The sequence below is a fragment of the Oncorhynchus nerka genome, linkage group LG21, assembly GCF_034236695.1.
Source record: "Oncorhynchus nerka isolate Pitt River linkage group LG21, Oner_Uvic_2.0, whole genome shotgun sequence".
Taxonomy (NCBI): Eukaryota; Metazoa; Chordata; class Actinopteri; order Salmoniformes; family Salmonidae; genus Oncorhynchus; species Oncorhynchus nerka.
Window position 1 is genome coordinate 18739042 of NC_088416.1, and position 14390 is coordinate 18753431.

The 14390-nt window shown below is 41.9% G+C and overlaps 1 protein-coding gene, 1 long non-coding RNA gene and 1 pseudogene across 2 annotated transcripts; all 3 read right to left on the bottom strand.

Moving 5' to 3' along the window:
* Positions 1–725: 725 nt before the first annotated feature.
* LOC115104023 (integrin alpha-8-like) lies at positions 726–4815 on the bottom strand (annotated as a pseudogene).
* Positions 3953–8124, bottom strand: LOC115103488 (integrin alpha-IIb-like). Its single transcript, XM_065006719.1, has 9 exons — positions 8082–8124; positions 7575–7760; positions 6569–6629; positions 6339–6446; positions 5701–5756; positions 5463–5596; positions 4727–5123; positions 4322–4469; positions 3953–4037 (listed from the first exon to the last, which is right to left on the bottom strand). Exons 1-7 carry the CDS (start codon positions 8122–8124, stop codon positions 5004–5006), a joined length of 708 nt encoding a protein of 235 aa, XP_064862791.1. The 3' UTR covers positions 3953–4037; positions 4322–4469; positions 4727–5003.
* A 202-nt stretch (positions 8125–8326) lies between these two features.
* LOC115104024 (uncharacterized) lies at positions 8327–9425 on the bottom strand. Its single transcript, XR_003859684.2, has 3 exons — positions 9378–9425; positions 8685–8804; positions 8327–8374 (listed from the first exon to the last, which is right to left on the bottom strand). It is a non-coding gene; the product is annotated as an uncharacterized LOC115104024 (long non-coding RNA).
* Positions 9426–14390: the final 4965 nt, after the last annotated feature.

Genomic DNA, 14390 nt, shown 5'->3' on the forward strand with positions numbered 1-14390 from the left:
TGTATATAGTCTAGTCTTTTTTTACTGTTGTTTTATTTCTTTACCTACCTATTGTTCACCTAATACCCTTTTTGCACTATTGGTTAGAGCCTGTAAGTAAGCATTTCACTGTAAGGTCTACCTACACCTGTTGAATTCGTCGCACGTGACACATAAACGTTGATTTGATTTGAACAAGAAGCCCATTGCAACATTTACAAACCGTGTGAAACAGTTTAAAACTCATAAAAAGGGTGGGCATCTGTGTCAAAAAAAAAAAAATACATAAAACACCAGGGTTTCCAGGGTGATACAGTAGTTGTTTATTCTTGCTTGTCCTCTGTGTTTGGGGGCATCTCAGCGTATTCAGACTGTCCAGCCCCAGCTAGCTGTTCTGCATTATCATTATCATCACATGGGGGTCGATTGCAATTAAAAGAACCCCACCTGAAGCACAAACACAAATATTTAAATTTCCACATATTATTTTCTGATTCAGGTTTCCTTTGTGTGTAATTGAGGTCATTCTCCTTTATGTCCCTTCCTTTTTTTGTCTCCATACCAACCAATAGTTACAGGTTTGAGAAAAACATATAATTCAAAAAGACTGAGTGATCAATACTTAGATGATAGCTGTGTAGCACCATCTAAATGCTACCCAGTTATGGGGCCCAATCTTGCACCATCTGCTGTTTTAACTATGTCAGTACATTACCTTCCAGAAGATCAGAGCTAGCAGGGCGAGGAGGAAAAGGCCAGAGACCACAGCCACAATGATCCACCACACCGGCACCTCCTTCTCTCCATCAGGAGCCCTCCACACCACACTGGTCTGGGTCTTCACACATATACACACATGGTCAACTGGCTCCAATTCAATTTGTCCAATGACTACTGAAGAAATGGTTACTTTGTGAGATATGCTTGTGTGTACATGCCTCAAGTAAGTCATTTACGTCATTAGTGAATAAATGTTGTCTACACACAAGCAGAAGTGGAAATGGGAAACTTTGGTTCATTCAGCCTGTCCACTTGGCAGCTCTTCAGGCTGGATCTTAGAGGGCATATCTATAACCGCATAGCGTGCTGTAGAGTGGAGGACATAATTCTCATAAGGCCTCTAGGGGAAACAGAATGAGGGTTTCATAATCATTATGGAATAATGTCAAAGAAGTAAGATCCTACAAAATGCTATCTCAATTTGATGCAGAGCTGTCTTGGAGCACTTTTCCTTTCTGCCTATGATTGTAGCTATGGTGAAATATTGTGTGGAAAAATATGTCACTGTGATATGGTATAGGCTCCCGTATTAGTCTCTCTCTCTCTCTCTCTCTCTCTCTCTCTCTCTCTCTCTCTCTTTTTCTCACCTCCAGGAAGGTTTGTACCCAGAGTCGGGACATCACCTTCACCACAGCGCTCCAGTCTCTTTCCAGACCTTTGGCCTCACACACAAAGCTCAGACAGGTATCTCCACTGGTGCAGTTCTGTGGAGAAATCGAGAGAGCACCACACCGAAGTGTCAACGTTTTCCCCCATGACACATCAATGGAATGTCCCCATCCACTTGAGAGATGCAATATTTTGTTGTACAACCCCCTCTTGTGGCATGTATAGAATATTGCAAGTTGTCTCTGAAATTGCAGTAAAGTGGAACTAGCCTACTGTACAGCATCAACTAAAGACAAGACAGTTTGATTGTACCCGGATGCATGCCATTATGTTAATCGCATGAAGCGACACTTGTTTACCACGTGAACGGTGTCTTTGCGCTGAGGCTCCGGCTGTTCCACCTCATTCTGTTTAACCTTGTATACTCTACCAACAGTAGCATTCCCGGTCTTAACCAACTGCCAAAACAAAAGAGTGTTCCACAATTTCATATAACCAAAACATCATCAAAAGAACAATAGAAAATATGGTTTTGCTTAACCTTTAATTAAAACATAATAAACGGAAAAAACAACGTGGTTTTTCCGTTACAGAAAGATTTGCTGTCTGGCACACTGCAGGGCCACAACATGGCTACCTCTCGCACCTGATATGGGTCGATGTCAGGGGAGTCAGTGTGACAGATGAGGAAATCCTCTGAGGCGTTAGCGAACACATCGAGCAGTAAGTCTCCATGGTGATGGGTGGGGATCTCTACTACCACCCTGGCGTTGACCATGCTCGGACCCAGGTTTCTCAACGGAGTGTTTCAACACAAAAACACGTGCTTTCAGATTTCACTCACTAAGTTGTATCTCATTGTCGTTGTATAAATATCAAATAACGTACACAAACGTACTCTATAACGACCTTTTCAACTCTTCAAATAGATTGCATTTTGGCCTAAAACTGCACCAACCTCAGAGAGACCGATGTCTTTAAACGCTTTGTTTCTTTTCTGAGTGAACCATATAAGGTTACCTCATAGACGTGTTCCACTAGCGGGCCAACCTCCTCCAGGTCAGCAGGCTGCTCCTTCTGTTCCCACTTGGCAATGGGCAGGACACACTCAGGTGGAGAGGAGCCCCTGTCCAAAAAACAGCAGGCTACAAAGGTGGACCAAACGCTGAGGACAACACTGAGAACATTAGCCTGGTCCTAGATAGGTTTATACTGTCTTAACAACACTTATATGTTTGTTGTCATGCATGGCAGTGCAGACAGTAGATCCGGCATCCAATAGATTGCCTCATTTCTCACTGATCTTAGTGGGATATAGGGATCAGACTGCTTCAGGATGCTTCGTTTGCACCTCTTAGTCATATAGTTAAATAGTCCTGGTGATAATTAGTAACTACATGTCCTGGGAAAGCCAATAACTACAAGGACAAGAGGAAACCATGCTGTTACTGTACCGTAATACGCTCACATTAGGACAACATCTTCCAATGGCAAACATCACTAATCCCTTTTGGATGTTAGATATTCAGTCTGCTACTAGTCTGGCAAGGCAGCTCTGAATTGTCACACAGAAAGTGTGTCTCAGGAGTCAGGAGGAGTGCTCATTTCCATGGTAGAACAAAACAGCACAGTCTATGGCTCTGAGGATAATTGGAGGACAATAAGGAAGGCCCACCCACCCCCGCATCTCCAGAGCTGCCTCAGCGCTGACATCGATCCTCAGATGGGCCACATTACTGTCAGGATTCTGGCTGTTCTTGCTAGAGATTATAAAGGAAGGAAGAAGCTGAACGAATGTTGAACATTTCCCTTGTGTCATTAGAAAAGCCACGAATCTTCAGGTGACACCTTGAATGTCTAAAATACAGACAACTGGATTAACAAGCATGTCAACTATATGTATTCCAGAGACTCTAAATATGCCTTATATTGTGTTGATTTCCCCATTAAAATGTTGTATTACAAACAGAAAAACAATGCCTTGGTAGCATCGAGGGCATTAAAGTCACAAGACGGGACGAAAGTGTTGTTCTCAACCTTTTGATCTGTAATGTGAATGACACGTGGCTCTCCACCTTCTCCAGGTTCCCCACGCTGAATAACAGACCAGCCTGGAGCTACAACAGACAGAGAGAAAAACATACTGTACAGTATCATTCAGACTGACAACAGAGCTATTGCAAACACATAGTCACATGTCATCCACGTCCGTTGACAGTAAAGACCCAGAACGGCCGGAAGCCTCTTTGATGCTTTCACACATTCACAGGAACCCAGAGCACACAGTGACATGTCTGGGTAACACATTCACACCTCTCCCCTTGCACTAGCTATGGTTAGTGGTTACCACAGAAATCCTATTGAATTACTATTATTCTATGTGTAATTCTATGCCAATGGGTCTCCATCGGTCTCTGCTTGGCACTCAGATAGCATTAAGGAGATTAGATTACTGTCCTGTCTTTCAAGCTGCCTCACACTACAGAAACAGGAGATAGGCTCCTGCTCCAATGAGCTGTTCTGGTTCATGCAAGGCACGTGCAAGGGTTTTTACTTTCACTATATTTAATTACATGGTGGTTACCTTCTGGCCCTGCTTCATTGGGTTCCCCAGCTCACAGACCACCACCACTGTCTGGTTCTCCTTCTTCTGAGCACAGATCAACCTGCTGAAGCCCCGGGAGAGTTGGAAAACTCATTTTATAGTACACTATTTTTGACCAGGGCCCATGAGGCTCTTGTCAAAAGTAGTGCACTACTGTATATAGGGAATAGGGTGCCATTTCAGATTCAGACAGTGTGTTTTACATAGGGCCAATAGGTAATGCTGACCATGTAACCTGACCAGCAAAACTCTGGGCTCATAGTTTTTCCTGCAGGTCACATGCGTGGGCCAGTTGATGTCACTCTGTAAACAATTCCCTTTTATTATGAACAGGAGAGTCACAGTCACCTCTCTGTCAGTCACCATACTCTGATAGTGTGTGTTGGCTGGTGGGCGTATCTCCAGCTCGGTCTCGTAGGCCCGCTCTCCTCTGTTCTCTGCTGTGATGACCAGCAGGGCAGGGTGGTCATCCCCTATCAGAAGACGGTCCGTACCTCTGAGGATGGGTCAAAGGTAGAGGCGTAAAGGGTTGTATAGTAGACAGGAATAAAATGCTCTAACTAGACAATCATTTCCCTGATATTCAGTTACCTGCATTGTTCGTAGTACAAATAAAAAGTGAAATGTAACCCTATTTTCCCTCACACTGATCTCATGAGATCTCCCTTGGCCAATGTCTTGAAAATGTAGAGTGACCAAGAAAACAGATGACACTACTGAGTGATGTGGAACTCAGGGGAGTTTGACACTCACGCTTCAGAAGTCAGCCTCAGGTCAGGGACACAGACATTGTCCTCTCCGCAGTCCAGAATGATCCTGGTCTGCACAACACTCAGACACATACACACATTTTTATACCCAAAGAAACAAACACATTTGCTAATTCATAGGTTGCAACTATGTAATTACCGCTTATAAAATGTTATTCCTTTGCAAACTAAAATGTATCAATACATTAAGAATGTAATGTGTGATGTCACCTGTGCGACCACAGCTCTCTGGCCATGCAGTAAATCAAATCAAATCAAATTTATTTATATAGCCCTTCGTACATCAGCTGATATCTCAAAGTGCTGTACAGAAACAGACCAGTATGGTCTCCTGGGAGTTGGAGTTGGACAGGCTGTAGTTCAGGGAACTCTGACTCATGCTGGAAAGAGAGACAGGATGCAGTACTGACATTGATGCAATTTAAATTCAGTAAAGATCTACTGCAGTTTAGTGGATCATGTAGTGTTAAGACAATATCAATCTACTCCCCTTTCAAGTTTTTCAATTGCCACTGACAATGGCAACATTTCTGTGAGGTTACTAATTATATTGTGATTGGAGCCTGTTCTAGTGTCACGTCAGTGAATGGCCACTTGGGAGCATCAGCCTGATAAGAACACTGCTGCAACATGATGGTTTTATTTCAGGTTTTGAGCTCTGACCATTGTAATACAAAATACAGGCCTATAAATTGGCTAAATTGGCACAAGCAACCCACCCTTAGGTAAGCGGTTTGGTTCCTGCAGACCACTCCCACATCTCTCTGAATGGTTAGCTGGAAATACTCTCGGGGCAGATTTGTGTGCAGAAACAGGGCCCTCCTGGCCATTGGCTGTGTAATCGCATCTAGAACTACAAGAGTGGATTTAGAGTATCTTGAACAAACAGAAAACTCAAACTCAAGGAGAATATGTATGTTTCCTCAGGAACAAATGACTTCAGTATGCGTCTCCTACCTATCTCCTCTGGAATGCTGTGGCCAGACACACTAATGCACATCATGACTGTGAAGCTGTAAGGAGAGAGACAGACTACATCAGTCATAATGTTATTCTGATTTTACAACAACAAATTCACACTACACCACAGGAAAGACCAGTCTCACACAACCAGGAACTGTCCAGGCATGTCACACATCTCAGTAATATGTTAGGCACCTAGAGGAACACTACAGGAATTCTACATAGTGCCAATACGTGCATTCTTGCTGTGCCCACCAACATTTGTCCATCAGAAATGTTCTTCCCAGTTGGCCAAAAATATTCCTGCAGCAGTGAGTTTGGTTAATGACATAGTCACGGGAGGTAGGGGTGCTGATGGTGCTGCAGCACCCCCTGAAAAATCTGAATAAAAAATAATATTGATAAAAAAACAAAATGAATGGTCACAAATGTATTGCACTGGACCTTTAATAGGGCTGTATTAGCAGGCCAATATAGTGTCTGTAGTGAAGGGCACCACCCCTCAAATAAAAAAAACAATATCAAATATACATCATAATTAACGCAACACCCCCACCCCCAAACAACTTCACGAGGCTATGGTTAATGCCGACACTAGCGGTATGATACTCTGATATGAGAATAATCTTTACCAGGCCACAGGCTCGTTGGTGGTGGTGCGCTCACACTCCTTCACATCTGGGTTCAGGAAGTCAGGGTAGAGGGAGAGTTGGGTCTTTGCCATCACCACGGCTTGAGCCCTGGTACCACCCCACACAGACAGAGAACAGACATCCTGGGTACATTGTGAATGCAAATGTCAAACTTCGACAGATAACATTTCTCAAGTTAATTTAAAGTAACAAATAAGGTGTTTGTTTACCTCACACTACTGTACCTGTACACAGCAATCTTATTGACTCCCCATGCACCAACAATTAGATCTGTGAGGCCACAAAGATTGATAGTAATAAGAAATATAGGGTCATGAAACAGCTTTGGAATGTACATTATCGATAGCACTTTCTCATGAAAGGGTACCAAAAAATAGTCAATGGGATTGATCGCCCTTTGGTAACAGCCAGGACCTCTGCTTTCATATCACAGTGACTCCTAAGAAACTCAATGTAGGAAACAAAACTATTTTCAAGGAAAGAGGTCAGCTGAAAAACAAACAAAAAAATAGTTTTCACAGTGACCAGTTTGTCTCAAAGAGTTGAACTGTAACGGCCTCACTGGGGAGTGAGTGTCTTTAAAAGCCAGAGGTGTTGCACATCAAAAAGCATTGCTGTGTTGAGAGTAGCTCACTAGTCTCCAAGGGACACCAAATGTATCTCCATTAGGTTCTCTCCCCCGGACAAATGTCGGTCCCTCCACTGGATGAGTGACCTTTCTGTTTCTCTCTCGTGTGTCCAAGAAACTTTGCCTTTGCCTCCAGGGGATGTTTTTACTGGGGCTGAAAGGAACGAGGACTTTGTTAAGTCGTGGCAATATGTCCTTGGGTAGTAGTCAGCTACAAAGAAAAGGACAACAGAAATCTTTGCTGTTGCTGTCGTTGAACTGCGCCAGAGGCTGATGGTTGGAGTCGTAAGGGAACAGAGTGACCTCTAAGTGATCTTACAGTTTGACATCTCCAAGTGGTCTTGGCAGGATTGACACTGTGGCTTGACAAAGAGAGGTAGGGACATTGTTGGGAATTGTTGGTGGAGTAAGGTTTGTTGTTCCATAACTTCTCAGATCCTGATGAGATTATTATTTCACGATTGTGGGCTAGAATGAATTAATTCGAATCAAAACACATGTATAACCCAAATATAATCAAATCCACATCTATTTTAAATCAAGGTAAGCAAGCCCACAGTTTCCGAAGAGTTTGTTTTCAGACTAACCTGGGTAGCCATTTAAATCAATGTCAGTGGCTCCTCTTAGGGTGAAGCCAAACTGTGCTGGAGAGCCTGGGGACCGGAAGGGACTCTCAATGACCTGGGTATACTGGGGAGACAGTCCATCGCTAGTCCCCATGGAGATGAAAACCCTTCCTTCAAAGCCTGAGGATGGGGCTCCCACAGCAACATCTGAGAGAGAGGGGGAGAGCGAGAGAGACAGAAACGCTTTATAGTGATGAGTAATCCATGGACAGAGTGCATTGAAACACTGCTATAACAAAAGCATTCCCCACCATCAGAAAATGGAGCATTTCAATCATGAAATTAAAGATTGTTTCAGAAAGGAAATTAAAGTGTTTTCCAGAGGATATTTTCACATTTAATATCATTCCTTGTTTAAGTTACAGAGAAAAGCAGATACTACTGATTCTGCTGCCCCTGAGGCAGTTACTATATTAGAAGGGAAGATACATATATTATAAGTCAAAAGACTGTATATCAGAGCTTCACCATTAAAACCGTCATTGTCCAGGTCAATGAGGGGGGCGTCCATACACCTGGGAACCTGTCAGCTTCTGGTCTGGCTTGGAGTGGAAGGTACCACTCTGTAGCCCAATGTGCTAACATTCCAATCCTCGTCATGGCAAAAATGAACCAATGTTTGGCATGACAATGAGTTGGAATGAAAGTACAAACTGGGACCAGGTTAGTAATTATCTGGTTGTGTGAACACTTTTGACGGAAACTTTCTTTCTCACCTGGTATGGAGTCTCCAGTAAACTCACCAGCGGCCACAGAATAACCTGTTGGTGAACCAGTGTAATGCATCAACCTTTCTGCTTGATTGAACTAATGATAATGTCTCTGAATATCATTGGACCGAATATTTCAAACCTCTTCTTGGGGTAGCACACCTGATTCAACTTGTCAACTAATCATCAAACCCTTGATTCGGTGAATTTGGTTTGCTAGCTCAATCATCAAACCCTTGATTAGGTGAATTTGGTTTGCTAGCTCAGGGCTACAACAAAATTGTGAAACATCTGGGCGTCTCTGAGAAGAGGCATGAAAACCATTGCTTTAGACCAGAAGTCTTGCGTGTAACTCTCTTACCATGGTAACGATCGTATCCACCAGTCTCAGGGGAATGGGTTTGTCCAGCCACATAAGGTTTGGCATTCTGGCTCTTGGCACTGTTGACAATGTCAGGCAGTCCTGCACTGATGATCTGACCTGCAACAGAAAGGTTAAGCACCGCAAACAGCATTTTGAGAAGACACTTTAGTAATGTTTATACATATTTATGCATATGTATTCCATAATATTCCACGGTAATACTAGTAAACTAAAGCAGACAGGTTGCCTCCCACATGAACACTGTTTGACATTGTTTACCAGGACTAGTAATTTGATAATTCATCATGCTCAGTCATCATCAACCTTCCCGGAGACATCCTAACAACAGGGCTGTTAATGTACACGTTTATCCTAGGAGTGTTGATGAAAGCAATAATGGAAGCCACCATAATTATGGAAGCCACCAGCCTAAGAACCATGTATGGTGACATTTTATATTTCTTGTATTTTAGTGTTTGTCCACCCCATTTTTGGTCAATGCTCCAGCAGCAGAAGCATTTCCCAGCAGCTTCAGCAAGTGTGGCATCGAGCTCCAATGACCCAGCAGCAAATGTTATGCCCCAGCAATTTTATGCCCTAGCAGTTTTACATCAGTGTGGTAGGCAATCTAGTTTAACCAGGCTAATCATTTTATTTACACACTCTGAAACACCAGATGGGACATGTTACCTTGAAAGTAGTAGGCTCCAGGGGCACCAATAAGGAGCCTTCCCTCCTAGAATAGTACAGCAAGAAACAAATCAAATCATTGTTATAGATGGTATCATAACACTGGTGGCGTAATTACTACCTGACAGTATCATAAACTATGTGGATCTAACCATTACTGATCTAATCTGCTACATTACTGTGTAATATACAACCTTATATGAATCAAAAGGATCAAGTTTGATGAGATAAATCCCACTTCACAGTGTCGTCTGTCGTTATCTGAGAATCAATATTAGGATCAAAGATGAAAGCACACAGAGTGGAAAAAAAACAGCAGGCAAACTTGTGAACATGAAGTCAACTGCTGTTTTAAGAAGGAATACCCTAGTAGTTCTGTGGCATAGCAGGGACAATAATCCTCATTTTGAGTGGACAACAGAGGAACCTGTTACTGTACTGTACAGGTACTAATGGGATATCTAAGATCTCTTACTGTACTTCAGGACTTTGTAAACCTTCTCAGTAATGATGTCTCAGTAATGAAGTTGACCGTTTCCCCTGTCAGTGTGTTCAACACTAGGCAGTTCCCCATTGGAGTGTTCTGGGCCTCATCATGTTCACCCACGTCTATCACGTTCCAGTGGAACAGGGGGGCACAGGCCTGGCGCAGGGGGATGGAGGGAGAGAGAGAAGGGAGGAGAGAGAGAAAGAGAAAGAGGGGGAGAATGAAAGTGATATAGAGAAAAAGAGAAGGGTAAATCAAAGTGATGTAGAGAATGACAAGTGATGCAAGAGAAAGAAAGTAAATTAAGAAGGACCAGAGGCATACAAACATTGGTATAAAAAGAGAGGGGGGTCGGTGGTCGGGAGAAACAAAATGTTAGAAGGAGAATGACAGTGCGAGAGGAAAGAAAATACATTAACGCTACAGAACATTCTAGACGATTCTGTGCTTCCAACTTTGTGGCAACAGTTTGTGGAAGGCCCTTTCCTGTTTCAGCATGACAATGTCCCATTGACAAAGCGAGGTCCATACAGAAATGGTTTATCGAGATCGGTGTTGAAGAACTCTCCTGCACAGAGCCCTGACCTCAACACCATCAAACACATTTGGTATGAATTGGAATGCCGACTGCGAGCTAAGCCTAATTGCCAAACATCAGTGCACAATCTCACTAATGTTCTTGTGGATGAATGGAAGAAAGTCCCTGCAGCAATGTTACAGCATCTAGTGGAAAGCCTTCCCAGAAGAGTGGAGTATGTTATAGCAGCACAGGGGAGAACAAATCCATAATAATGCCCATGATTTTGGATATGAGATGTTTGACGAACAGGTGTCCACATACACTTGGTCATGTAGTGTATATGCTGGTATTACTCATATTAAATTGGGCAAGGTATGTGGAGCTGGAATGGCTTTTCATCAGATGCTTGTCTGAAATCCCAAAGAGGTTAAGATTTCCCTTCACTGGAACTAAGGGGCCTAACCCGAACCATGAAAAACAGCCCCAGAACATTATTCCTCCTCCACCAAACTTTACAATTGGCACAATGCATTTGGGCAGGAAGCGTTCTCCTGGCATCCGCCAAACACAGATTAGTCTGATGGACTGCCAGATGGTAAAAAGTCACTCATCACTCAAAAAAAAACGCATTTCCACTGCTCCAGAGTCCAACGGCGGCGAGCTTTACACCACTTCAGCTGACGCTTGGCATTCATGGTGAGCTTAGGCTTATGTGTGGCTGCTCAGCCATGGAAACCCATTTCATGAAGCTGCTGATGTTGCTTCCAGAGGCAGTTTGGAACTCGGTAGTGAGTGTTGCAACCGCGGACAGACGATTTTTACATACTACGCACTTCAGCACTCAACAGTCCCATTCTGTCAGCTTGTGTGGCCTAGCACTAGCACTTGTTGCTCATAGACTTTTCCACTACACAATAACAGAACTCACAGTTGACCGGGGCAGCTCTAGGAGGGCGGAAGTTTGACAAACTGACTCGTTGGAAAGGTGGCCTCCTATGACAGTGCCACATTGAAAGTCACTGAGCGCTTCAGTAAGTCCATTTGACCATGAATGTTTGTCTATGGAGATTGCATGGCAGTGTGCTCAATTATATACACCTGTCAGAAACGGGTGTGGCTGAAATAGCCGAATCCACATGTTTTTACTTACTTTCATGTATACAGTGTAGTTTAACAGATACCATAAAAACGATGCAACGCCTACTGAATGATGCAAAGTCAAAACTTAACAAATAGTACACTGCAATATTTACGTTTTGTTGCTAAACTGATAGAAATCTTCAGAGAAGCCAAAGAAGCTTCCCTCAGGGCCAGAGAACTCAGTGAAGTTAACCAGGTTTAGATTTAAGGTGTCAGAGTAATGTGGGAGAGCAAATAGCAGGAGACCCATCATTTGTATTCATGTATGAATGCAGTGTTCCTCCATCTTTTTCAGCTCTAACGCTTCTCTATCTCTGTCAACTCCCTCACCTAAAGGAAAGTACCCTCACTGCAAGTGAAACTGTAATCCACATTTCTTGCCAAATGTGTTCTTCCTATGTGAGTAATTCTTATCATCTTCGTCTGTTTCCGCAAGGCAGGGAACTTACACAGTAATGTCGAGAGGGCTGTCATAGGTAGTGCAGAGTTGTTGATGTGAGTTGAAGGATTTTTTTCTTGCTAAGCGAAATTTATTTGCGGCTCTCATTGCATTGTAGTGAGTGGAGTGTAACCAACTGCTTCCTGTAGATAGGACTTTGCAGAGAATATTTTGCACAATGAAGTGAAGATATGGGAGTCTGTCAGAACAGAACTGCAGCTCTCACACACATTAGCACATACATTTACAGTGTTATATTAACTTGTAAACAATGTCTCTCATAGTACATAAATTAATTTTAAAAAATTGCATTAAGTACACGATTCAAGAGTGTGTATAACCAACGTATAAAACTATTGTGATATTGATCCAAATACAATGTTTTCTATTTCTTCTCTCAGTTGGGAGTGAGAAAGCGAGAGAGAGAGAGAGAGGGAGAGAGAATGACAGAAGCACACATCGACACAGACACAGATACAGACACACAGACACATGCACAGTTCAGGGTTGCTGGGTTTGAGAGATTAAGGAGTCAATGGTCAATTACACCCAACCCTTTCCTTCCCATTCATGGAAACAGATTGACAATTTAAGTGGACCTGACACAAAATGACTCCTGTAGCTTCACACTCATTTAACAACCCCCTACCCTGTACACATGGTAGGACGACTCATAAGTTTGGTATGTTCAGCTTTAATAAACTCTTGCACATAGGACATGAAAAACATTACAGTATGTTCATTTCAATATAGTGAAAAACAAATGTAAAATTAATTATATAATAAAGAACATTTTACTGAGTCATACAGTTATGCATTAGGGGGCGCTATTAAAATTTTGGGATGAAAAACGTTCCCGTTTTAAACAAGATATTTTGTCACGAAAAGATGCTCGACTATGCATATAATTGACAGCTTTGGAAAGAAAACACTCTGACGTTTCCAAATCTGCAAAGATATTATCTGTGAGTGCCCCAGAACTGATGCTACAGGCGAAACCAAGATGAAATTTCAAACAGGAAATGCACCAGATTTTGAATGCGCTTTGTTCCAATGTCTCCTTATATGGCTGTGAATGCGCAAGGAATGAGCCTACACTTTCTGTCGTTTCCCCAAGGTGTCTGCAGCATTATGACGTATTTGTAGGCATATCATTGGAAGATTGACCATAAGAGACTACATTTACCAGGTGTCCGCTTGGTGTCCCCCATCGAAATTATTGCGTAATCTCCAGCTGCATGCATTTTTCCATGTGGTGTAGAGGAGAAACCAAACTTCCACAAATTATATATCATCGAATAGATATGTGAAAAACACCTTGAGGATTGATTCTAAACAACGTTTGCCATGTTTCTGTCGATATTATGGAGTTAATTTGGAAAAAAGTTCGGCGTTATAATGACTGAATTTTCTTCTTTTTTTTCTTAGCCAAACGTGATGAACAAAACGGGGCGATTTCTCCTACACAAATAATCTTTTTGGAAAAACTGAATATTTGCTATCTAACTGAGAGTCTCCTCATTGAAAACATCTGAAGTTCTTCAAAGGTAAATTATTTTATTTTAATGCTTTTCTTGTTTTTGTGAAAATGTTGCCTGCTGAATGCTAGGCTTAATGCTATGCTAGCTATCAATACTCTTACACAAATGCTTGTTTAGCTATGGTTGAAAAGCATATTTTGAAAATCTGAGATGACAGTGTTATTAACAAAAGGCTAAGCTTGAGAGCCAATATATTTATTTCATTTCATTTGCGATTTTCATAAATAGTTAATTTGGAAAAAAGTTTGGCGTTATAATGACTGAATTTTCTTCTTTTTTTTCTTAGCCAAACGTGATGAACAAAACGGAGCGATTTCTCCTACACAAATAATATTTTTGGAAAAACTGAACATTTGCTATCTAACTGAGAGTCTCCTCACTGAAAACATCTGAAGTTCTTCAAAGGTAAATTATTTTATTTGAATGCTTTTCTTGTTTTTGTGAAAATGTTGCCTGCTGAATGCTAGGCTTAATGCTATGCTAGCTATCAATACTCGTACACAAATGCTTGTTTAGCTATGGTTGAAAAGCATATTTTGAAAATCTGAGATGACAGTGTTATTAACAAAAGGCTAAGCTTGAGAGCCAATATATTTATTTCATTTCATTTGCGATTTTCATAAATAGTTAATTTGGAAAAATGTTCGGCGTTATAATGACAGAATTTTCGGGTTTTTTTCTTAGCCAAACGTGATGAACAAAACGGAGCGATTTCTCCTACACAAATAATATTTTTGGAAAAACTGAACATTTGCTATCTAACTGAGAGTCTCCTCATTGAAAACATCTGAAGTTCTTCAAAGGTAAATTATTTTATTTGAATGCTTTTCTTGTTTTTGTGAAAATGTTGCCTGCTGAATGCTAGGCTTAATGCTATGCTAGCTAT

What these genes read in the sequence shown, in the direction of transcription:
- LOC115103488 (XM_065006719.1), bottom strand. Translation starts at nt 8,124, where the DNA reads ATGGACGCCCCCCTCATTGACCTGGACAATGACGGTTTTAATG. An exon ending in GGACAATGACGGTTTTAATG is followed by an intron (nt 7,761 to 8,081) that starts GTGAAGCTCTGA and finishes CCTCTCTCTCAG; the next exon opens with ATGTTGCTGTGGGAGCCCCA. An exon ending in ACCAACGAGCCTGTGGCCTG is followed by an intron (nt 5,757 to 6,338) that starts GTAAAGATTATT and finishes CTCTCCTTACAG; the next exon opens with CTTCACAGTCATGATGTGCA.